The 24723-nt window shown below is 61.0% G+C and overlaps 2 protein-coding genes across 7 annotated transcripts in view; one reads left to right on the forward strand and one right to left on the reverse strand.

Moving 5' to 3' along the window:
* On the reverse strand, positions 1-24600 carry PPP6R1 (protein phosphatase 6 regulatory subunit 1). 6 transcript variants are annotated; one of them, XM_068527470.1, is made up of 23 exons: positions 24050-24600; positions 14014-14246; positions 12189-12375; positions 11971-12108; positions 11815-11880; positions 10354-10466; positions 10154-10267; positions 9656-9827; positions 9418-9570; positions 9167-9301; positions 8555-8619; positions 8347-8462; positions 8178-8266; positions 7928-8017; positions 7748-7845; positions 5249-5306; positions 4998-5170; positions 2472-2605; positions 2206-2386; positions 2043-2134; positions 1804-1885; positions 1226-1336; positions 1-959 (listed from the first exon to the last, which is right to left on the reverse strand). In XM_068527470.1, exons 2-23 carry the CDS (start codon positions 14238-14240, stop codon positions 956-958), a joined length of 2598 nt encoding a protein of 865 aa, XP_068383571.1. In that variant the 5' UTR covers positions 14241-14246; positions 24050-24600; the 3' UTR covers positions 1-955. The 6 variants fall into 6 exon arrangements, with proteins under 6 accessions (XP_068383571.1, XP_068383576.1, XP_068383574.1 ...); XM_068527475.1 differs by having other exon boundaries at positions 2043-2113; positions 8178-8263; positions 9665-9827; positions 24050-24599; XM_068527473.1 differs by having other exon boundaries at positions 8178-8263; positions 9665-9827; positions 24050-24599.
* The window catches only part of RPL28 (ribosomal protein L28), a 138304-nt gene that overhangs the window by 7920 nt on the left and 105661 nt on the right, over positions 1-24723 (forward strand). The gene's annotated exons all lie outside the window — the stretch shown is intronic.

The raw sequence follows: 24723 nt of genomic DNA on the forward strand, positions 1-24723 counted from the left end.
AGTCTTCAACTGTCTTCCTTTATTTGTTTGTATTTGCAATATGAAACAGAAGCTCGGCACAGACACACGCACACGCACGCCAGCCTGGGGAGAGGGAGCTGGGACAAGGTCACTTGGCAGCTGGGCTGGACCCCAGACCCTTGGGAGTAGGACGGGGACCCCAGCCAGACCCCCACCCCAGAGTCCATGGGAGATGGGGGGGGGGGGTCTCAGTGACTGCGTCAGGGCCCCGAGGGAATGTCACCGGGGAGGCCCCCTGGGACCAGGACTCCCAGCTCCCTCCCACAGAGCTGGCTGGGCCAGGTGGAGGGTCTTTTAGCTCCCGGCCTGGGTCAAAGTGCAGGGTCCGAGGCAAGGGGATTTGGGCAAAGGCACGGCCCCGACTCGGGCCCTCCCCCAAGGTGGACCTGAGCTGAAAGGCCAAGTGTGGGTGTGGGCGTCTGCACCGGAGGGAGGCTGGGCATGGTGGGAGGGGAGGGTGGGTGGCAGCCTCAGGACCCTCACCACACAGCAGCCCCAGTGGGACAGGGTGAAGGTCCAAGCCACTGCCGCCCAGCCCTGCTTCCTTCTGGCTCCCCGCCTGCCCACTCTCTCCTGCCTCGAGATATATATATATATATATATATATATACACACACACACATATATATATATATATATATATATATATATATATAAAATATATAATATAGGTCTCTCTCTCTCTCTCTATTCGACTCTATTCTAGGAGACAAAACTCCGTAATTTCTTTTCTCAGTGCAAATGGGGGTGGGGTGAGGGGCCTGTCTCCCTGGCACCAGCCTCCTGGGAGTCCAGAGAGGACCTGGGGTGGGGTGGGTAGGGTAGGGATGGGGTGATGGGGCAACAGGGCCACTGCGGAACCTGCCATGCCCCCACCCGGACAGGGTCCACGTGGAGTACGGAGGATTTGGCTGCCACCACTGGGACCAGGCAGTTACCTGGGAACCGAGAGGAAGACCCACGTGAGGAGCCTGCCGCCCCGTGGCCACCCCGTGAAGTCCCTGCCTGCCCTGCCCCAGCCCACCCTCTGCCCCCAGCCCCACCACCCACCGGGAGCCCGGGGACGCCGGCCCTCCTGGGGCAGAGCCATTGGGCATCGGAAGTGGCTCGAGGGCCAGGGCACTGTTGGGGGAGAGGGACAACATGGGGAGGTCAGTGCCCCCTACGTAACACCAGCTGCCCTGTGAGGCTGCACCACGCTTACCTCTGGCTTCGGGGGAGCCCCAAGGACTCTGGGCTCTTCACCCCCTCCGTGGTCTGGGGGGGCTGGTGGGCCCTGGGGGCCGGGACAGAGGTAGCAGGGTCTCTGGTTGCACTGCGGGGGGACCCGTGGGGTTACTGGCACTGACACCCTGCTGGGCACTCTCTCCCTCAGCCCCCTGCTCGTGCAAGCAGGGAAGGAGTGCACGGCTCAGGGGCGTCCCTCACATCCGAAGACCCCTGGGAGCCGCCCGCCGGCAGGAGCAGCTCAAGGTCAGCGGGACACGAGCTCTGCACACCCCCAGCCCCCTTTTGCTCCTGCCGGGCCTTCCCACCCCAGCGCCGAGCGCGGGACCCTGGGGTCCAGGATCCTCGCTTGTGGCCACGTGTGGGCACAGGCACAGCCCTAGACCTTCAGCTTCCCGAAGCTCTGAGGCAGTGGCACACACGTGGGGGGAGTGGGGTCCTGCAAGGGCCACGTGGAGTAGCTCCAGGGCAGGGACGGCCCAGGGAACAGGCTCCACCCGCCTCCCCAGACTCTCCCCTTCTCGGCCCCCCAGCGGCTGCTCCCTAGCCAGTTACCTGTCCGAGGAGCTGGGGGTGGGGTGCGTCCCTCTGAGGGTGGCCTGGAGGTCCCCAGCACTGACCAAGGCCTGGCAGGGGGCTGTGCGGAGTAGAGTGGCCCAGAAGTGTGAGCCTCGGCGAGCTTAACACCAGCCTCGCTCCTCAGGAGCAGGTGTGGGCGAGGCCAGGGGACAGCTGTGTACGGGAGGGCGGAGGGTGAGGGGGGCAGGACGGGGGGTGGGTAGAGAGCAGCTCACCCGAGGGCTCCGCTACTTGGCTGCCGTCTGTGGCTTCCTGAGGTGCTGAGGAAGGGATGGGATCCTGAGACCTAGGAGGCAAGAGAAGGAGCCTGAGGCGCAGCTGGGGTCGGCGCTGGAGCTTAAGGCGACCAGGCCCTGGGCACCCGCCACTAGGCCTCACCTGAGCTGCAGGGTGCTGGGGGCCGCAGGGCCAGCTGGGCTCGGGGCAGGGAGGTCCGGGGGCCCGCTGCGGGGCTCCTGTGGGGCAGGGGGCCCAGAGCGCAGTTCCTTCTCCCTGCAGGCTTGGGGGCCGGTCGGGGCATCCACAGGCACTGGGTCAAAGGTAGCTGTCCAGCTGGGGTCTGGAGGGGGAGAGCAGCGCAGGGGTGAGCACAGAGGCAGACAGCCGGATGCACCCGACCACGGCCGCCCCGCGCGTGCACCCACCTGGAGGCTGGGGGCCAGGGCTGGGGTGAGAGGTGGGCCCAGCCCTGCCACGGGCCACCCGCCGGTCACCATCCTCGTCGTCCTCGTCCTCCTCGTCGTCCTCGTCCTCCTCGCTGTCTGTGCTGCCTCCGCTCCTGCCCCAGGGACACCTGTCAGTCAGCCACTGTGCTGGGCACCCTCCTGACCCCACCAAGGCCGGCCCCAGGCAAACGATGGGAAGGAATCAAAGGGATGGAGAGGAGGGGGCAGTGGGGAAGAGGCCCAGAGAAAGAGCCCATGTCCCATGGTGGTGGGAAGGCAGGTGGGAACTTGAGTGCCCTCTGGAAAGAGCGTGGCCAGCAGCACAGGGGCGGAAAAGCCCCGCCCAGCCCTCAGCAGGAACGGGGACACCTCCCACCCCCTGCACAGCCCTCGCAGGGAAGGCTGACTCCACACTCTTCTCCATCCATTATCGCCTCGGAGGAGGGCAAAGCAGAGCAGCGCAGCTGCTCCGAACGTAACGTAACGGCTGAGTGTTGACTAACACGCAACCCGACACCATGTCCGATGGGGAACCGCTAAGCAGCCCTGGGTGCTGACCCACGGTCACTGGCTGCCGTGACCAGAAGGGGCTCGTCCGCACGGTGAAAACGAGCCAGACGCTTGGGCAGACGGACAGGGTAGAGGGAGCTTCCTGAACCTGGAAACCTCGGAGGGCGTCTCCAGAACCCACAACCCATGTCACACTCAACAGGGAGACCCGATGTCCCCCCAGATCAGGGAAGTGCTCTTCCCACTTGGAAAGGAAGGAGCAAAACTATCTCTAACTGCAGAATGGGTGATTTTGTATATAGAAACCCAAGGAATCCTCTAAAACTGTTAGAACAAGCAAGTTTTGCAAGGATGCAGGATACAAGATCAATGTGCAAGAGACTTGTATTTTTATACACTTATGACAACTTCAAAATGACTCTGAGAAAACAATTCCACTCAGGATTGTATCAAAAAGAATAAAATGCTTAGGAATAAACTTAACAAAAGCAGCGTAAAACTTATACTCTGAAAACTACAAAACACTATGAAAAGTAATGAACACCTAAATAAATGTAAAGACATCCCATGTTCATGGACTGGAAGACAAAATATTGTTAAAATAGCAACACTCCCTGAACTGCCCTATGGATTCAGGGCAATCCCTCTCAGAATCCCAGCTGGCTTCTCTGTTGAAATTGACAAACTGATCCTAAAATTCACCTGGAATCTCAAGGAACCTGGAATGATCAACACAACTTAAAACAGAAGAACAAACTGGATGCTCACATTTCCAAGTTCAGAACTCACTACGACGAAACAGTATAATCAAGGGTGGCCCCGCCACAGAGAGGTGTACAGACCAATGGACCAGAAGACAGAGGCCAGAAATAAACCCTTGCATGTACAGTAGAAAGATTTTTGACAGAGGTGTCAAGACCATCCAGTGAGTGGGGAGTCTCTTCAACAGGTGATGCTGGGACACTGGCATTCCCACACACAGAAGAATGAAGCCGGACCCTCCCACCTCACACCACATCTAAAAAACTAGCTCAAGGTGGATCAAAAACCTAAACGTTAAGAGCTGACGTTGAAAACACAGGGATGCATCACAACCTTGGATTTGGCAATGACACCCATAAGTGCAAATCAACTTGGCAGTCACACAATGACACACCAGCGGATGGGAAGTGACACACAACCACACCTACCCGAGGGATGGGCCTCACATGTAGGAAGAGGCAAAATCTACAGGGCAAGAAGTCAGGAGAGTGCCACCCTTGGAGGGCGGCCAGCAGGGGGCACAGGGGTACAAGAATGGTTCTGCTCCCTCCTCTGGGTGCTGGCAAAGTGATGTCCACGTGTCCGGACACGTAAGATTTGTCTACTTGACTGTATGCTAGTCACCCGGCAATTTAAAAAGTTAAAACACTCTAACCCTCAAATCAGAAGCCATAGGGGTCAAGTTGCAGGCCCTGAGTTGGTATTCACACTGGCAAACCTATGCCACCCAAATGCATTTAGTCAGTGATTCTGGGGCCAGCCAGTAAAAGAAAAAATAATGTACTGCTTATACAAAGAGCTGGTTCCAGCTTACTGACCCGCATGCTGGGACTGTGAGGGAGGGACAGTCATCATGTCTCACTCACTTCACTGAAATTTGGGAAAGGAGCTGACAGGACACCTACTGCCCTTTTGGGAAGAACACCTGCCCGACAGCTACCACAGGGGAGAGCAGAGTGGGGGGTGGGGGCAGATAATGGTTTCATTCGCACCTGGACCAAGCTGTACCTGAAGGACCCACCTACTGTTCCAGCCTTGGACAAGCGGTTGTCCTACTCCTTTTGTAACTGAACTCATCTGAATTGGGTTTTTATCACTCACAATTGAAAGCGCCCCAAATAACACAGACACTACATTCTCCTTTATTTTTCTCACTCACTCCAGCTGATGAAAACCATTTTACATGGGCCCTGTGGCCCCGCTGTGCTGGGGAGCCTGCAGGAGGGTACTCACCGCACACCCGGGGGCTGGCCCAGGCGGGCCCCCCTGGCCAGCTGGCCGCCCTGCCAGGCACCATCCTCTCCATCAGACCCCCCCGAACCCTGGCCCTCTTCCTCGTCCTCCTCCTCGTCATCGAACTGCTGGATCCGGTCCTTGTAGCATATCTCAAGCAGGTTGGCGTTGGGCTGCGGGGGCGGGGGTGTGTGAGGTGGGCTGACTGCCTGCAGCCCGCCCCCACCAGCAGGGGTCGGGGCAGCACTCACGTTGTCGTCGTCGGCGTTGAGGGAGAAGGTGATGTTGGCCGTCTTGTCGAAAGGCGCGCTGCGGGAGAAGCACAGGGGCAGTGAGGGGAGGCTCCGGCCACTTCCCCCTCGCATCCCCTCGCTGGATGACCCTCGCTCTCCTCGGGCCCTGTACCAGCGAACGCACCTCCTCGCTAAAGCTGATCTGTAACCCCAAATCAGCTCTGGCAGCACCCTCCATCAGCGCAGATGTCTGCAGAGCGGAGTTAAGTGAGTCGCCCAAGCTGCACACCCCCAGCCGAGTGAGGTCCCACAAGGAGACGGGGTCAGGCCCCACCTAAGACTCCTGAACCTTGTTTCCTCTACCGTAAAATAAGGGACACAGAACCTAGCTGGAGAGGCTGTTTTTAGGGTTTGAGATCACGTGCTGGGTGAGATTATTTATTCCTATGCACACGCTTCCCCCAGGAGACGGCTCACTGCTCACGGTGACTTTACTGGATGCAGCCTCACACGGGCCGCCCCACACAAAGCATCGCCCCAGCCCAACGAGGGTCAGTCTGGGCCAAAAGAATCAGCCTCGGAGCTGAAACAAAAACGCTTCTGTGTGGGCCCCAGCGCCAGCCCGAGGCAGGACCCAGATGGGAGCGAGTGATCCTAGGGATCGTGGGGAGCGCGGTGTTCAACATCTCCAACTTCCAGCCTTTCAGTGTCCACAGCCGCCCACACCCACCTCTGCTCAACTCTTTCTCTTTCAGAAGGCCTCACAGAAGTGCAATTCCTGGGTTAAGGAATTAAATCCATGCATTTTAAATGCTGACACAAATTGTGGAAAGAGATTTGTCAATTTATACTCCTACCCGCAGACTGTGCAATTTTTCAACAGCCTCCTACTTGTTCTGTTTGCACCCTGCACCCCCTTTTCTTCCTGGGGCACCAGTCCGTCCTCCTCCTGTTCCGTGGAAAGAGCACTTTGTATCTATGCCGAGGTCCGGGCTCCACGCCATGTGGTAGGGATACTCCCCAGGCTGTTATCTGTCTCTCTGATTCAGGAAGTACATTAACAATCCCTGAGTGCTGACTTGGCACCAGCCGTAGTCCAAGCAGGTGACAGATGGACTCACAGCCACCACCAGGGCAGGTATTCTCGTCTCCTCCACAGAGAGGCAGCAGCCCGCACGCGCAGCTGGAAGGCACCGCAACCAGAGCCCCGCGAGCAGCACCTTCAGCCCTGAGATTCAGGATACTCATCCATTTTCTGCTCCAGAATGCTTCATGGCTTTACTTTTTTCTTACACTTAAAGCTTTTAACCTCACTGGAATTTATCTTGACGGAAGAAATAACATAATTTCATCCCAAAGGGGCAGCCGGCTAAGCTGAGGCCATTCACCGAGTGTCACCACCCCCGCCAGGAGGGGTGGTGTCTTCCTTGGCCAGTGTCCTTCCTCTCCAGGGGCCTCCCAGCACCGGGCGCTGTGCGGGACAGAGCGGCAGCAGACACGAACCTCACTTCTGAGTCCTACAGGGCCTCTGTCTGGCTGTGGGCCCGAGAGACCGCAGCTGACTCCCACAGTAACTGGTGAGCGCCCCGGGGTGAGCGACAACGCTGCGTCTCCCGGCTGCAGATGGGCTCCTGAGCCCCGAGCAGAGGGTCGCCATGGCACCTAAGTGGGCAACACCTGAGAGGGCCCGGCATGCTGCCTGTGATGAAACGGACCAGGCCAGGGCCCCGGCCCCCGCATGCAGCCCCTAAGGGGCCAGCTGGGCCCTTCCGCCACCACCCCGCTCAGGAACACCCCCACGGCACGCCCTTCGGTGACTGTTCCACTTTTTCTTGGGCGTCATGGACTCATCTTCTGCTCTGACCGCGCTGGCTGCGCCGGTCACTGAGCACGTCCCCCAGGGCCCGGCGCGAGTCCACAGGCGGCGGCTCCGCTCCCACCCCGACACAGTCTCCCCTTCAGACTCTCGCTGCCTGCCCTTCCCTTCTCTATTTACCCGTTGCTGTCGCAAGGCTGCTCGTGAAATGACAAAACACTAAAACTTTTAATTTTTTCTGTAAGCAAAAAACTTGGGACAATAAAGAAGGTAGTTCACGAGCGCAAGGCCAGAAGCGACTGCTGTCAAAGTGCTACAGGACAAACACAAATAATCAGACCTGGTCGTTGAAAACCCATCTCTCATGAGGCCCTGAGGCCTCCGCGGGGGGCAGGCAGGCCGGCCGGCCAGCTCTGAGTCCGCGAGTGTCTGTCCCACGAGCTCCGCAGCCCAGCTCTGCACAGCCAGCCCCCGTGTGTCCCAGGACGCCCACGCCTCTGGCCTGGTCCTCAAGAGGCGGGGAGAGGGCGCGAGGCCGGCTGCTCTCCAGGCTGAGCCCCACGTGGGGCTGGCGGGCAGCGGGGAGGACGGCAGGAGGAGCACGCCGCGGGAGCGCATGCTGCCTCGCTGCCTCACACCCCTCCTGCCACACGGCCAGCCGGGCCCCGCCTGCCCCTGGCCTTGCCCGGGGCCACACTCACTTCACGCTCTCCTCCTGCTCCCCAAACTCCTCGTCATTGAAGCCAAAGTGGTCGATGAAGGCTGAGGTCATGCGCTGCATCTGGAAGTCCATGAAGGCCTGCCAGGGTGCGGGGGGCAGTCAGGGCCGGGCGTCCAGAACAGCCTCCCCGCCCCACCCCACCCCCCCCCACCGCCCCCACCTGCTGCAGCACCGCCTCCTCCGGGAAGTTGAACTCCTTGAGCCTGTCGTCCTCGTCATCGCTGGAGGAGTGCAGGTGGTGGGTGTTCACCTGGGCAGTGGGGGCGGGGGGGGGGCAGGGGTCAGGGCCTGCGGAGCCCCCAGAGAGGACGCGCGTGAGCTGGGGCCGCGGGGAGGGGCGTCCGGGCTGGACCAGGGGGAGGAGCACCGGCGAGGGCTGACGTGGGCGCGCCTGGGTGCGGGGGCCTCACCAGGTCCACCGTGTTCTTCTTGTTGGTCTCCGCCAGGGGTCCCGACACGAACACCTCCCACCGCTCCCGCTGCTGCTCTGGCAGCTCTGCTGGGGGAAGGGTGGGTGTGAGGACACAAGGCCCCGGGCGCCCAGCCTCCTCCCGCCCCCGGGCTGGCCCCAGCCCTCACCCTTCAGCAGCTGCCCCAGCTGCTCGGCGTTGGGCCCCTTCTCCGAGTTCTGCGCCAGGGCGTTGGCCACCCTTGTCAAGTGGCCCATGTAGCCTTTGCGAGGGCCCCCTGCGGACCTGGGTGAGAGGGGCCGCGGCTGGACACAGACCCGCCCCGCCCGCCCAGCCCTGCCCTCCCCGGGGAAGGCCCCGGATGCTCGCTCGCTCACTGCACGCGGTCGTTCTCCTCCCAAGAGGTCAGGATGCGCTCCACCAGGCGGCACTGCTGCAGCAGCTGCGGGGGAGCAGCGAGGGGCCGGCGTGGGGTGGGACCATGGCTGGGCCCTGCTACCCCAGCCCGCTTCCAAGCCCCTGGTCTGCCTACAAGGAGCGTGCAGCGAGTGTGCACACGCACGCTCCTCCTCTGCTCACCCAGACACGCCCTCTGCCTGTGTGACGCCCGCTCAGCCCACCCAGCAAGCCCCAGAGCCACTCCACCTGCCTCCAACTCCTGCTTGTCCAAACCCCCAGCGCCCCACCGGTCAGCTCCTCCCTAGGCCCCGGGCTACAACCAGAAAGGCATCTCCACTAGCGTGGTGGCCATCACCCTGGGAGAACCCTTCCTGGTCCCCCAGGACACCCACTGTCCCCCAAGGTCACCACTCCACTCAGCCCCACCCCCACACATCACCCTCTACTTTCCAAGACTCTCCAACTAAGGAAGAGGCTGAGCCCCCAGTGCCCGGCACATGAATGGCCTGGCAGCACACAACAGGCGAGGGGCAGGTGTGGGGCAGAGCCCACCCCCCGAGATCAAAGGGGGACCTGGGAGCCCCACTCACGTGTTTCACGACAGGGTTCTGGGCGGGTGTGTCAGAGCTGCTGTTGGAAGGGGGCCCGGAGCTCAGCATCGTGCTCACACACACCTCCACTTGGGCGTGCAAGAAATTGTTGAACACGTAGTGGAAGAAGAGGTCCTGGGGGTAAGGGGCACAGGCTGGCTCTGAGCGGCCCCCACCCCGGCCCCGTCCTCCCCACCCAACCGCCCCTCCGCACGGTGCCCCCTCTGCCCCCTGCCCTTTGTCCCCTGTACCAGAAGGGTGTTGGGCACGTCCAGCGCCAGGAGCTCCTGGGTCAGGGCCGCATCACTGGCGCTCAGGGCGCTGGCCAGCAGCTTGACCACGTGCAACCGCGTGTTGCCCAGCGGCGGGGCCAGGCTGCCCCATGTCGTGCGCAGCGGCTCCAGCTGCAGGCACAGGAGAGGCTCAGTTCCTGCCCCAGCACCGCCCTGACGGCGGGGCGCCCTTGCTGCCAGCCCCTCCCCCACGCACCCTGCCCACCTCGGGCGGCTCCAGCAGGAGTTGGTGGAAGCGGCTGAGCCGTGGGCGCAGGGCATGCAGGGTCCCCACGCTGGACACGGCGCTGTCCAGGGTTCCCTGGGCCAGGAGCTCCAGCTGCCCATCCACGCTGCTGAAGAAGTTGTTCACAATCACAGACTCGGACCTGCAGAGGGGCAGTAGAGGGCAGAGTGAACCGCCCAGACAGCCTGTGCACTTGCACGTGTGTGCACACATCTGCACGCGTGGGCCACACCTGGGAGGGAGGGAGAAGCTGCTGCCCTTGGGAGCCCGGGATCCTGGGGGCAGTGACCCACCCCAGCAGCCCGGATCCCAAAGGCCAGCTCGAAGCTACAGGCGGTCTACTCACCCTGTTTCCTCGCCTGCCAGAGGGAACAGGAGGACTCCTCTCCGGAACCCTAGCGACCCCCACCCCGGAACCGAAGGGTGGGGCTCTGAGGGGTCACCTGGGGAGGGAGGCCAGCCGCTCACCTGGGCCTCCTGGGCTCCAGCAGCGTCAGTAGCACCTGGATCCCGCTCACGATGACGGACTGGCTCTGCTCCCCCTCCAACATGTTGCTCAGGAGCTGCTCGATCGTCTCCTGCCTGGGGCGGGGGTGGCAGGCGTCAGGGAGAAGGGCCCCCAGATGGCTCCCCCTTCCCTCTAGCCTGGGCACCACCCGCAAACCCACTTCTCCAGGGTGGCCAACAGCTGGTCAGGCTCCGGGCTGTCCTGCACTTGGATCACCTGCTCCCGGCTCAGGCGGATGATGTCGCACAGGGACTGGGATGCGTTGGAATGTTGCTGGGGGAGGGGAGACAGAGCTGGCACCCCGGGCCGGCCCCGGTGCCGGGAAGCCCCACCAGCTGAAGACTGGCCACCCGCCCCTGAGGACACAGGGTCACGCAGACCCCGGGACACAGTGCCTCCCGAGGGAGAGAACAAAAGCACCGAACACTGGCAAGGCAGAGACGACGGAGAGAAAGGGAAACCAGAGACGACTTCCTGGAAGAGGAGACACCCCACACAAACACCACACTATCCACAGTAGCCACAGAGGAGAACAACCCGGGCGTCCGCCACCTGGTGAACAGATAAGCAACCGTGGCCTATCCGCACACTGAAACGTTCTTTGGCCTTAGAAAAGGATGAAGCGCTGACACACGCCACAACACGGATGAACACAGACAACTTGGTGCTAAGGCAAAGAGGCCAGTCACAGAAGACCCTGCCCCATGCAGTCCACTTATACGAAACGTCCAGAACAGGCAAACCCAGAGACAGAACGCAAACTGGTGGTTGGTGGGGGCCAAGCAACCATGAGGGAAATGGGGAGGGGCAGCTAATGGGTACAGGGTCTCCTTGTGCAGTGATGAAAAATACTCTGAAGTCAACGTGGCAAAGGCTGCATGACCTAGTGAATATACTAACAGCCACTGAATCCTATATTTTTAATGGGTGAGTCACGTGGTATGTAATAAAGTTGTCGCAAAATAAACAAAAAGAAACACAAGCAGAACTCTGAGTCTAACCCAACAGGTGCTTCCAGGGCCCACCCACACAGACCCCCGACCCATGAGGACCAACCAGGCCACCGGCCGCACTTCAGAGCCCCTCACAGATGCCCTGCCACCTGGCTCATGGCAGATACCCCTCGTCCCTCTGCCACAAAGGCCTGGACAGTCACCACTCTTCCAGGCCAGGCACCGGCTGAGTGCCTGGTGCTCACTACCTGCGCCTGTGGACCTCTGCCTACAAGCCAGTGGGCCAGGAGGACAGACTCAGGGCTCCTGGGGGGCTTCTTTGAAGGACCGGCAGAGCTGATCCAGGCACAAGAGACAGGAAGAGCCACCAGGCCACAGAGCCAGCAACAGAGGGGAGGAGGAGAGGGGCCCCTGGGAAGGGCAGCAGCGAGGGGCCAGGGCCAAAGGACCCCCTTCAGAGCCCTGACCCCACATGGGATGATGGGCCAGGTTCCTGCGAAACGTTCCACGTGTGTACACCCCTTTTCTGTTCTCAGCAGGAGCCCCCCACTCAAATACACACAGTTCCAAGTGCTTCCTTCTCTCATCAACTCGTTTACGAAGGGAGTGGAGGGACAAGCTGGTGTGGGGCGGAGGCTGGAAACGTCAGGTGGGTGGGCTGCACTCACATTGTCGTCCTTCGATGGGTGGATCTGCTCAATGAGCCGCTGGACAATCTTCTCCTCATTGAGCCACTGGGGGCGAGAAGGTGGAGCTCCGCTCACTGACCCCGCTCCTGCCGCCCAGCCCTGCCCACTGCCCCGCCGCGGCCCCTCGGCACTCACGTTGACCACGTCCTGCCTCAGCTGCGGCCGCTCCACGCAGGTGAGGAGGCGCAGCAGGAGGTCCATGATGGCCGAGGTACCGATGTGCTGCAGCAGCAGGTCCACAAAATCGTCCTTCTTCCGCAGGAAGGACACGAGCTGGGGACACGGGGACTGGCACGTCAGCGCAGGAGCCGGCCCCACGCCCACCCGCCCACCCTCCTTGGGGCCCCAGGCACCTGGTCGGTCTTGCGGTTGATGAGGACACCCATGACCTTGCTGAAGAAGCTGGCCAGCAGCGGGTTGAGTCTGCCACTGCTCTGCAGGAAGCCGTAAAGCCGGTGCAGGAGGGACTCGTCCGCACCCAGCGCGTCGTTGATCTGGGGCACGTCCGACGTCAGGATCTCGCAGGCCACGCTGGGGTACCTGACACACCCAGAAAGGGCTGGGGAGGGCACGGTGGGGGCGGAGGCCGAACCACCCCGCCTCCCAGTCGCAGCCCATTCACGCTCCCCACCCCCCAAGGCAGCATCCAGCCTCCTGAGCCTGGAGTCAGGGGACCTGACCCCCTCCCAACACCTGTCCCTCTATCCCTCTACCCCCAACCCTCCAGTCTGACCCAGGCCCCGCCCCGATGACCCTGCTAAAATCCAACCTCACCCCCTCACCACCTTGTACAGACAGGGGCAGGGCTGCCCCACCCAGTGTGCCACCCAGGGCCCTGGGGGACCACAACCTTCTCCAGCTCTGCCCCACCCAGTGTGCCACCCAGGGCCCTGGGGGACCACAACCTTCTCCAGCTCTGCCCCATAAACTGTAAGGCCTCTGGGAAGCGGGTTCCTTGGGGCAGGGCAGGGAGCCCAGGGGCAGCTCGGCACAGGTGTCAGAATGGAGGCTCCCTGCTACTGTGAGCAAAAGCCCCGTCCACGGGGCCGCTGGACACGCTCAAGGGGGTACAGAGGCCGGGCGAACAAAGCAAAGAAGGGAGAAGACACACGTGGGGGCAGGTAAGTGACAGATGAACACTGGGGGACACAGGGGACACTCTGCTGGCCCCCCCGAGGTCCCCACTGTGCACCAGACCCCACACTAAGCAGCTGGCAGCACCTCACAGACCCCCGCTTCACAAAGGGCAAAGTGAGGAGAAGCAGTCACCCACTCCCCATCTGGCTCAAGGCCTGCGGGGACAGAAGATGCAGAGCTCGTAAGGACCACCTGCGTGTCTACAGTGTGAGGGGCCGGGGAGAGGGCGACACCAGGGAACCAGGAGGATTGTCCAGGACAGACTGCACAGGGCTCAAGGAGGGCAGCAGAGGGACTTCCCTGGTGGCGCAGTGGTTAAGAATCCACCTGCCAATGCAGGGGACACGGGTTCGAGCCCTGATCTGGGAGGATCCCACATGCCGTGGAGTAACTAAGCCCACGCTCAGTTACACTGGCAACAAGAGAAGCCACTGCAATGAAAAGCCCGGACATCGCAACGAAGAGTAGCACCAGCTCGCCGCAACTAGAGAAAGCCCGCGCACAGCAACGAAGACCCAACGCAGCCAAAAATAAATAAATAAATTAAAAAAAAAAAAAAAAGGGCAGCAGAGACCAGGGCAGACAGAAGCCCCCCGTCATGGAGACGATTCCCATTGACCCTCAACAGGGCCCTGCCCTGTTCGTCCACCCTCCCTGGCACACCCGAGGGCCCTACGGTGGGAGGGAAGGGCAGAAGAGCATGGGGGAGGGGGCACAGGCACACCCTTAGCGCCTGGAGTCGAGCTGGGCACTGGGGACGTGGGGGGTGAGGGGGCAGGCCTCACGCTGCCCATACTCCAAAAAGGGAACAAAAATCCAACTGAATATACCACGGAAATAAAGTGGGGGTGGGGTGTGGGCCAATGAAACAGACTGCCCACACGCGGCGCCCCTAACGGCTGGGGAAGGGTCCTCGGGTTCGTTCTGCCCATCCCTCCGCCTGGGAGATGTCTGGGAAGTCCCGTAACAAAAACGGGAGTCAACAATGTCCACAGCAAGTCGGGGTGTCCCACCGTGGGGGACCGACAGGGCGGGGCTCACTTGTAGCGCAGCCGCTCCTCGCCGCTGGCCGGTGGCTCCTGGGTGACCCAGGCCACCATGGCCTGCAGGTGTGGCGGCTGCAGCAGAAAGTCCAGCAGCTTTCGGTTGACGACCTTGCACTCCTGCAGCACGTCCTCCTCGTCCAGCAGCTCGGGCAGGCTCAGGTCCTCCCGCTCCAGCAGCGTGTCGAGGTGCGAGCTCGTGTGCAGGTCAAACTTCCAAAACATGGCGCCCTGCGGGCAGGGGCTGTCACACGTGGGCTCCGACCCCGCCCGCTTCCCTCCACCTCCCAGCCTGCGAGGACCACCCTATGGGCGACTGTCCTGTCCACTGCCGAGCCCCCAGGCCTGGGTAAGACCCCCGGGTGCGACCACACACAGGCCCCGTGGAAAACAGCCCCGACGCTGTGCACGGAGCTGCCGTGATCCTGTCACCCCAGGGCCTGTGTCCACTGTCCCCACATCTAGGCTGGAACTGTGCTCATCCTGGAGCCTCTGGCATCAGACTTGCTTCAATCTGCATTGCCGAACAAATTAAAATGCCCCATGACAGCCAGCACGGTCGCCATCCAGCCCGGCAATCTCCGTGCTGTGTGCAGGGTGTGGGGTAGGGGCAGAGGGAGGAAGGTCTGCGACGTCTCCAGGCTGTGGTCGCTGCCTGGACACTACACACACACACACCCCAAGCCCCCGTACCCAGTGCCACGACAGGAAGAGGAAAAGTTTGAGGGGAGGGGGTGGCAGCTCCCAGAACAGCCGCTGCCCGGGGCCGAAAGGAACCAGGACAGGGAACCACCTTAGCAGGGAGGACGGAAAGCCAGCGCCCACCACTGGAGGATGGCAGCTCGCTGGCCAGCACTGGAGACCCTGTACACCTGGCTGTGGCCCACCCGACCCGGCACTGGCCTTAGGGCCATCTCGGGTGGAGCACTGACTGACTAGGTGCCAGGTGGGTCCAAGCCCTCGACGAGCAGGGATTTTGGCTGCTCCTCTGAAGATTTCTATAGGCTCCCAGCATCGACCACCGTGTAGAGACCCGCCCTGAGCTGGCCGCCAGTTCCCAGGCCACTTGTTGCCCACTCAGGTTCCCTATGCACCGGGCACTGTGCCTATGGCCCTTGGGAGGGGCTGTGGTCACCCCACTGCACGGTGGGCAACCACACCTGGGTAAGCCGGGCCCCCCGAGCACCGTGCAGGCGCTGACCAGAGCTCACGCACGCCAGCCACCTCGTGAAGACCACCTGAAGCGGAGACCACTGAAGACAGACCCAGAGGCCAGGATGCCCCTCCCGCAACCTCCCGGACGCACACGCCAGTCCCTCTCCTACAAAGCCCTCCCTCGCCGTTTCTGGTCCACACCATCCCAACCACGGACAGCGTGCCTGCCAGACGGGGCACCAGCCCAGGGGAGAAAGACGCTCGACTCGGGAAGCAGCTGGGGCTGAAAGCGGGGCAGAGCCGGGTGGCACGTGTGGCCGCGGGCAGGCGACTGGCCTTCTGCCCCTCGGTTCCTTCAAGCCGCCACCAGCACCCAGCTCTCCCTTCCAGCCTCCTCGGGAGCCTCGCTTATCTCCTCCCAGCCCTCAGGGTGACTTCTCAGTGACTGGGAACAAGTGGCTCTAAATCTGCAATCCCTGCCGGGACTCATGTCAGCTCCTAAGCCCTGGCCACCTACGGCTGAAGGTGGAGTGGACGAGCCATGACCTCGGGAGGCAGCAGCAGACACCGACCCCAGACAGTGGGTGGACGCAGGGGGCACTTGAGAGCCCCCAGTCCCGCAGGCCTCATGGGTCCCGTCCGACAGCATGCCGGGACCGCCCCCTTAGCCCTGCACCCCACCCCACTCGGGACGCTTTTCTGAAACACAAACGTGAGCACCTCATGCTTGCTCCCCCCAGGAGACCCTGAGGTGGCTCCCCCGTCTCCGCACGAAGACCCCGAGGGCCCCTGACCGTCTCCTGGCGCTGCGCACCCAGGACCTCCTGCTCGTCAGCACTCACCGTCCCAGTCCTGCCTGAGTACGTGCACCAGGCTCTCTCACACCCGCCACCCCCGCCACCCCCTCGGCCGACCCACCTCCATGTGTGCGCGGAGCCCAGGCCACGCCCCCTGGTACCACCCCGGCCCCGAGCAAGCTCCGGCCTGGCTGCTCACATGTCGCCCCGCGACTGCCCTTTCAGGGCGCATCTCCTCCAGAGCCTGCAGCCCCGAGGAGCCTCCTGTGTGACGTCACTGCCTCCAGCCCTAGGCCTCCGGGTCTGCGGGAATGGGGGCATTCTGCCGACAACACACCAGACACGTGAAGTGGACAAACCACATTAGCTGCACCCCCGACACCGTTCCCAGGCCCACACAGCCATTATCTCAATCTACCCTCACAACCGCCCCCAACGAAGGAACCGATGGCCCCATTTTACAGGTGAGGAAACTGAGGTGCACCGAGGTCTGGGGGCTGGTGAACTGTGGAGATGGCACCCAAACCCCAGGAGGTAATTTCTCGGGGTGCAGGGCCTCATCCCATTCACTGGTGCCCAGCCACTGCCAATGAACACTCACAAAACAAGTGAGTGAGCTCAGGCCCAAGGTGGTTGCCCACACTGGCTCTGCCCTGGCTACGGCCTTCCCTAACCTGGCTCTCACCAGCTGACACCCTCAGGGAGCTGAAGACCAGCTCTTTCCTGGTCTCTGTGGGGCTTAGCGAAACGCTAAGCTGCAAGTCTAGCACTTACTCAGTGGACATCTCAGAGTTCAGGGAGGAAGGCTAGGCCAGGTCCCTCACAGCCTGTACAGCCCTTACGCTGAATGTGCCCTGATAGGATGGTGGACAATGCAGAGAGAACCTTCCTTGCTGGGCTGCTGTGAGCACCCTGGACAGCACCTAGCACGGTACCTGGCATGCGATATGTGCTCAGAAACACTGACTGAAGGACACCCCAAGTTTTCCCACGGACCCTGCTCCTGAGGCAGGAAGCTGACATACCTGTCAGGGCATCAGTAAAGGGGCCCGCTCCCACCCTGTCTCCCCCAGCCACACTCAGAGGCTCCCTATAAACCACAGTCACAGGTCGGGTGGGGTGGGGTGGGGGTGACCACCAGGGTAGGCAGGCTGGGGATGGGAGGAAGGAGAGTGGCCTGAACCCGGTGCCGAACGTGGGTCCCTGTGTCGGAGTGAGGACCACTGCTCCAAAAGGAAATCAAGGCAGCGCCCCCGGCTCTGCAAGTGCTCAGAGACCTGCCTTTGCACAAGGGCAATTCCCCACTTCTGCCCAGTTCCCAGACCTCTGAGGGACCCTTCCACCGTCCTCTTCACTTCAAGAGACAGCCGGGCCTGAATGGGTTTCCTGAGCTGGGTGGACCTGGGACCAGAATCACTTCAAGGGGCAGCCACTGCTGGGCCCAAGGGACAAGGAGCTCACCACGGCGAGAACACCACCTCTTTCTACATCACAGACTTGTGCGGCGATAAGGAGACCAGAGAGGTCAAAAGGCCACCCAGGTGGCATGAACAAAGCCAATCACCAAAGACTACATCGTATATTTCCATTTACATGAAACATCCAGAAATGGCAAATCCATAGAGACAGAAAGCGGATTAGTGGTTTTCAGGAGCTGGTGGACATGGGTTGGGGGCGGGGGGGGTGAAGAACTGCTAGCGGTTATGGGGTTTCCTTTTGGGAAAAGGATGTTCTAAAAAAAAAAGTTCTAAAATCAATTGTATACAACTTTGTCAACAATACCTCAATTTTAAAAATCCACTGTAGGACTTCCCTGGTGGCGCAGTGGTTAAGAATCCACCTGCCAATGCACGGGACACGGGTTCGAGCCCTGGTCCAGGAAGATCCCACATGCCGCGGAGCAACTAAGCCCATGCGCCACAACTACCGAAGCCCGCGCGCTCTAGGGCCTGTGTGCCGCAACTACAGAGCCCGCGCGCCTAGAGCCCGTGCTCCGCAACAAGAGAAGCCACTGCAATGAGAAGCCCATGCACCGCAAGGAAGAGTAGCCCCCACTCGCCACAACTAGAGAAAGCCCGCGCACAGCAATGAAGACCCAAGGCAGCCAAAAAAAAAAAAAAAAAAAAAAAAAAAGAAATAAATGGTTAAGCCACAAAATGTCTGGATTAGGATATACTGTCAAAATGGGAAGGAATAAAAAAGTCTATAATAGTCATTAAAATTTGAAAAAAAAATCCATTGTGGTGACTGATGGTTGCACAACTCTGAATAGACCAGAAACTGTTGAATTGTGCACTTTAAATGAATAAGTCATATATGGCGTATGAATTACATCTCAACAAAAAAACCGTTATCAAAAACAAACAAAACCAAAGCTGCCTGAGGCTGCTGTGACAGGGCCAGGCCTTGGCCTTGCTCTGCATCCAAGACACCCCGAGCTGACAAGCCGCCAGGCCAGAGCCGAGGCTGAGGCGTGAAGGCTCTGCCTCGGGAGCGCACCCAGGTCCCCCCTTCCCACCCTCACTGCCAACGCTGCCCCTGAGTTAAGCAGGCCCCCCAGAGCTGGGGGACAGGGCCCTGCCGACCCCTTCCGAGAACCTGTGCACCTGCACGGCACAGTATCTCTCATCAGGACGCCTAGGTACAGCACTGTTATTATTCCCATTTGATAGCTGAGGAGATGGGGACCCGCAGGGGTCGAGCCACAGCAGAACCAGAGCTCAGCGCCCTCTCCAGAGCACAGGAGGAAATTCTCAAGGCTGAGGCACGCCCACACACTTCCAAAGCATCTGGAGACACGGCACAGGCTACGCTCCTCCCACCCCACCCCTCCCACCTGCTTCGGACAGCAGGTAGGACTTCCCTCCCAAAGCTGGCTTGCCAGAGAACGGAGAACGGAGAGCGGGTGCGGTGCGGAGGGCTGGGGGGTGTGGACTCCAGCAGCCTCAGAAACCAGGGGGCCCCTTAACTCTCAGAACCTCAGGTCCCTCCTCCGAAAATCAGAGGAGGCTGCAAAGATTAGAGGCAGTCGGGTGGTAGTCGGTATCCTACAAACATCAGGTCTCAAGCTCTACGCAGAACGGAGATGCAGACACAGGAGAAGTGGAAAAAAGAAAACAGAAAAAAGAGAAAAACACTTTCCCCCGCCACAAACTCTCAATTCACTCTAGCCTCAAGTCCTGACAGTCAATCCCACCTTCCACTTAATGGAACTTCCTGGAGGAAGCTCTGGGAACTGGACAGGAGAGGTGGGTTTCGTTCTTTCTCTCTAAGGGGGTGAACATGGGCCAGGCACTTGGCATCCAAATGCCTTGTTTCCTCATCTGTGAAATGGGGGCACAGCCATCGGGAAGGGCCATTTCATGAGAACAGCTGGGTCAGGCCAGTGGTCCTGATAGAGCAGGTGCTCAGCAGGTGTTGGCCTTTCCTATCTGTCCCTGAGGCCAGGCCAGAGCCTGGACACTTCTGAGCAGGAGGGAAGGAACAGCCACTACCCAGGGTGACGGCGCTAAAAACAGAAGACCTGAGGAAATGCCCCATTTGCCTGAGTGACCGAGGTCACTCAAGTGCTCTGGTGGGGGCCATACACCCCGCCACCCCCACTCTTTGCAACTTTTAGCGAACTTCAAGAAAACGGAAGTGACTACCTACTGGTTTTTAGCGACCGTTTGAAAACCATGACTCTGGCTGCAAACGGAAGAAGGGGAAACTGTAAATGAGAAAGGAAGCCATTAAAAACGAAAACTACCTCTCTCTCTGCCAGCTCTGCACCATCGCCCCAGGTTTCCTGCTTTGCTGCGTTGTTCTCAGGCCTCCGACACCAGCTGCCCCTCTCGGGAGCCTGCCAGCCCCTGGCCCTGCCTGGGCTCAGATAGGGCCCGACTGCAGCTCCCAGAGAGCGTCCCCACTGCCGCTGCTGCCACCGTCCGACACAGCCCCGCCTGCCAGGGAGCCCGTGGGCTGATCCTTTATCTGCCACCCCTTTCTCGCCTGCCCTGGCCCTGAAGCACCCGGAAGTGGAGGTCAAGTGTGAAGAGGCCTCTGGGAGGGCCTTGGGGCGGCCACCTGAGATGCCCCGGGGCTCAGCAGAGACCCCAACATTGGGAGAGGCCATCTCAGGCCTGCTGCCGCTGCTGCCCTCAGCCACCACAGGCCAACAGGCCCCTAAAGAGACAGCGGCCAGGTGAGCCGCAGGAGGGGAGAACCTGCTGCTGGCTTGGCCAGCCCCCAGCCCCTGGCAGGGCCCAGCAGCTCAGAGGACAGCGAGACCACCACCCTCTAACTGCCCCCCGTCCGTCAGCTCTCAGCCAAATCTGAAATGAAATGGGGGTGGGGGACTTCCAATTCCCCGAAGGGGACAATGGATAACAGCAGGACCCAGCACAGACCCAGCAAGGTAAGCAGCGGGACATCCATTTGGAAGTAGGGGCCACAGAGGCCAGAGGAGAGGGACCTGGCCAAGGCCACACGGGACGATGGGCTGGGACTTTCCTGTGGCTCATCCTTCCCATGGGGGGCTGGGGGGGTGGGGAGGCAGCAGTTAGGGGCACCACCTCCCCCTCTGGCCCTAGACCACACCTGCCCAGGGGAGGTGGCGGCTCTGGTCCAACCCTAGAGGATGGAACAATTAGGAAACAGAAGAGAATGGGATACCCAGCCAAGGACTGAGGAGGGGCCCGAAAGCTCCCATTCAGTGCCATCTCCTGGATCGGTCATGGGTTCAAAGCGGAAAAGAGCAACGAACAGATTTTGAAATAGCTCTTGGAAGACAGAGGGCAGGAGTGAGTGTTATAGGGTGATCCAAAGTCAGAAAGGCCTGAGTTCCAATCCGCCTCTCCAAACTCCAATCTCTGGGGCCTTAGACCAGGGACCTCAGTCTCTTCCCTGAGAGACACCTCACGGTCACTGTAAAACGGCACTTCCCATGGGAAGATCCACAAAACCAGTGTTCGGGGGGAAACCATGGTTCAGCCTGGAAAGGAAGGTGTGTCCCCACCCCCCAGGTACTGAGCCTGCCCAAGCTCCCTTTAGGAGGCCGGCAATGCGGGGAAGGCTTCTCGTTTCCACCAAGGCGTCCAGGCCTCTCTCACCTCATCTCTTGCTGCAACCCGCATGGCGCTCAACACTCCCGCCACACCTGACTGCTCGGCTGCTCCCTCTGCCTTCCCTCCAGCTCTTTGGGCCTGACTAGCTAGCTCCTCGTGGGTCCTTCAGGCTTCAGCACAGACACCACTTCCTCCAGGAAGCCTCCCCTGACTGCGTTAGAGGCCTTCTCCACACTTGCACAGCTCCCGTGGTCACGCTACGATGGCATCTGAGCGCTCTGCGACAGGACTTGCCTGTTCGGTCGCCTGCCTCCCGCAGCAAGATGCCAGTTTCCCGGGACCTAGCATAAGGCCAAGCCCACAGCTAGAGATACTTCTTCTCTTCTTTAATTTATTTTATTTAAGTCTAGTTGATTTACAATGTTGTATTAATTTCTGCCGTACGGCAAAGTGACTCAGTTATACATACACACACATTCTGCTTCATATTCTTTCCCATTATGGTTTATCCCAGGATACTGAATATAGTTCCCTGTGTTATACAATAGGGCCTTGTTGTTTTAGAGATACTTCTTGAACTGATGAAAACTGGAGTCCAGAGGGGAAAGGTGACCTGCTATGGTCACTTGGCCATGGATCCTGAAAAAACACTGGGTGGGTGGGTGGGTGGGTTGGGGGGAGACCAGCAGATTCTCCTTTACTGGAAAGAAACAGTAGGTATCCCAACAAAACTAACTACCAAAAACACAAAAGTAAATGAAAGTACACAACTCAGAACACACAGCCGAGCTCACAGTAGCAAGAAAGCAAACAAGCCACAACGATACAACACCCAAGCAAGCAAGAAAGCAGAGTTCGTCCACTGCAGCACTACTGACAGCTGGGCTGGAAAACACCGTGCTGTGGGGGGCTGTCCTCTGCGCTGGAGGAGCTCGAGCATCCCTGGCCTCCACCCACTAGATGCCAGTAGCATCCCGAGCGGTAACAACTAAAAACGTCTCCCACCGGCAGTAAACCTCCCCTGGGGGATACCATCGCCCCACCCCCCCAGTCGAGAACCACTGCAATGGATAACCCCCAACTAAATAATAACGCTGGTGCACTTCCTGTGCCTTGCTTTCCGCTACAGGCTTCTACAAACAGCACGCTGAACCCCCAGAACCACCCTACGCGGAGAGCACTGATGTCAGTACCACTCTACACCCCACTGAAGTTTCTTCTTTACAACTCTGAAGCCCGTCCCACACCTGACAACACATCTTCCTTTCCAGAAACATCCTGCCTTTCAGGCTGGTGGCACCGGTAACAACCGTGTCCTCAGCACTGACGTACAGGTATGTAAAACATCCAGCAAGAAAGACCCTAACCGGGTCACGTTCCAGGGCCTGGACAAGCAGCCCGACCACGGGGTTCCGCCCGCGCTCCCAGCACATCTGCACCGCAGGCGCGCAGGACTCCTGGGTTCCCACCTTCACACGTGTGCACGTGCTGTTCCTTCCACGCGCAAGGCCCTGCTTCCCACTTTCCACCTGTCAACTCCTACTCATCCTTCCTAGACAGAACACGCCACCCGCTGAGCCGGTCCCGCCAGTCCCCCTGCTCCGCGGCCTCCACAACCCCCTGGGTTACCTCGGTCACTACACCAGCCACTGCGACCGTCCGGCTCCGCCTCTGCTTCCCCCGGGCAGGGCCTGGGCCGGCCCCCCCCCCTCCCTCTGTGCCCGCAGCCAGCCTCCCCTCACAGGAAGGGGACGGAGTGGAGGGGCGGCCGCTCCACAGAACTGGCTCCCTGGCCTCCTCGCAGCCCGAGACAGCCGGGTGGGGAGCCACGGTCGGGGCGAAGGGAGAGCCCCACTACCCTAGTTCCCCGAGCCCAGGGTGGGAGGCAGAGCCGAGTCTACGAAGCAGGCATCGGGAAGCGGGGGGGGGGGGCAGAGAGAGGGAGGGCAAGGGGTGTCCTGGGGAAGGGTCCGAGGGGGCGTGGGCCAGAGGGGAAGAGAGTGGGGGTGGAGGCCCAGGGGCTTAGGGGGGTCAGAGGGGGAAGACACTGAAAAACTACAGGGGGCTCCCGTGGAATCACAGGTGAGGTGGGGGAGGCAGGACACGAGGTGAGGGAGGGGAATGTGGAAAAAAAAGACACTGAGGCAGGGGGATGGGCCTGAGAGGGGAAGGAAGGGTGGTCTGGAGGGGGAGAGACTAGGAGACTTAGGGGGCTGATGGGGAGAGACACTAGGAGACTTGGGGGCCTGAGAGGGAGAGAGACAGGAGACTTGGGGGGCTGAGAGGGAGAGACACAGGAGACTTGGGGGGCTGAGGGGGAGAGAGACAGGAGACTTGGGGGGCTGAGAGGGAGAGAGACAGAAGACTTGGGGGGCTGAGAGGGAGAGAGACAGAAGACTTGGGGGCTGAGAGGGAGAGAGATAGGAGACTAGGGGGGTTGAAGGGAAGACAGTAGGAGACTAGGGGGGCTGAGAGAGACAGAAGACTTGGGGGGCTGAGAGGGAGAGAGATAGGAGACTAGGGGGGCTGAAGGGGAGAGACTAAGAGACTTGGGGGGCTGGGGGAGAGACACTAGGAGACTTGGGGGGCTGAGAGGGAGAGAGACTAGGAGACTTGGGGGGCTGAGAGGAAGAGACACTAGGAGACTTGGGGGGCTGAGAGGGAGAGAGACTAGGAGACTTGGGGGGCTGAGAGCGAGAGAGATAGGAGACTAGGGGGGCTGAAGGGGAGAGACTAAGAGACTTGGGGGGCTGGGGGAGAGAGAGATAGAAGACTTGGGGGGCTGAAGGGGAGAGACTAAGAGACTTGGGGGGCTGGGGGAGAGAGACAGGAGACTAGGGCGGCTTGGGGGAGAGACTAGGAGACCTCGGACGCTGAAAGGGAGAGACCGGGGGTGGGGAACCCCCACGGACGAGGGACAGGGTCCGAAGGGAAAGGGGTGAAGAAACTCGAGGGATACCTGGACGGGGCACTCTGGGGAGGGGAGGGTGACTCGGGTGCTTGGACTGCGGGGAGACTCCCGGTACGGCCCGCTCACCTGCGCGGGGGGGCGGCGGCTCCTCGCACTCGGGGCTCATCGGGGCGCCCCCCCCGCCCCGCCGCCGGCGGCTCCGGCCCCTCCTCAGGGAGCCGGTATGTGGGGGCGGGGGGCGGCGGCGGGGTCTCGCCCTGGCGCCGGGGCTCGCGCACGCGTCTCGGGCCTAGGAAGGGGGCCCTCGCGCGCCGAGTTCCAGAGTTTCAGGGGCTAGCGCCGGTCGGGCGGGGCGGGGGTCCGGGGCCCGCGGGCGAGGTGTCTGAGGGAGGTTGGCGGGGTCGCGAGGCCCGCGTAGGCCCTCAGCTGGGAAGTCGCCCCGGTTTCCCCGGCCCGGCGCGCCCCGCGGAAAAGCAAGGGACGGTCACAGAAGGCGTCCTACTCCGCAGTCAGAACAGGCCGCAGTGCTGAGCAACGGCTGACGGAAGCCGAGGCCCACTTCCTCCACCGCCCCCTTCCCCACACCGGCGAGACTCCCGGGCTTTGCAGTCGGCTTCAGGGCCTCAGATGCCCGGCTCCGTCCGCCACTATCCCACAATCCCCCGAGTACGGAGGCACGCAGGAAGCCCCGCCCTCCTGCCGCCGACTCGGTGCGCAGGTGTGCGGAGGCCACGCGCCCGAGCCCTACAGTGCGCATGCGCGCTGGGCCAGCTGCTGCGGACCACGCCCAGCTAGAATAA

The sequence above is a fragment of the Eschrichtius robustus genome, chromosome 19, assembly GCF_028021215.1.
Source record: "Eschrichtius robustus isolate mEscRob2 chromosome 19, mEscRob2.pri, whole genome shotgun sequence".
Lineage (NCBI taxonomy): Eukaryota > Metazoa > Chordata > Mammalia > Artiodactyla > Eschrichtiidae > Eschrichtius > Eschrichtius robustus.

What these genes read in the sequence shown, in the direction of transcription:
- PPP6R1 (XM_068527470.1), bottom strand. Translation starts at nt 14,240, where the DNA reads ATGTTTTGGAAGTTTGACCTGCACACGAGCTCGCACCTCGACACGCTG. An exon ending in ACGTGCCCAACACCCTTCTG is followed by an intron (nt 9,302 to 9,417) that starts GTACAGGGGACA and finishes CCTTACCCCCAG; the next exon opens with GACCTCTTCTTCCACTACGT. An exon ending in GAGGAGAACGACCGCGTGCA is followed by an intron (nt 8,463 to 8,554) that starts GTGAGCGAGCGA and finishes CCTCTCACCCAG; the next exon opens with GTCCGCAGGGGGCCCTCGCA.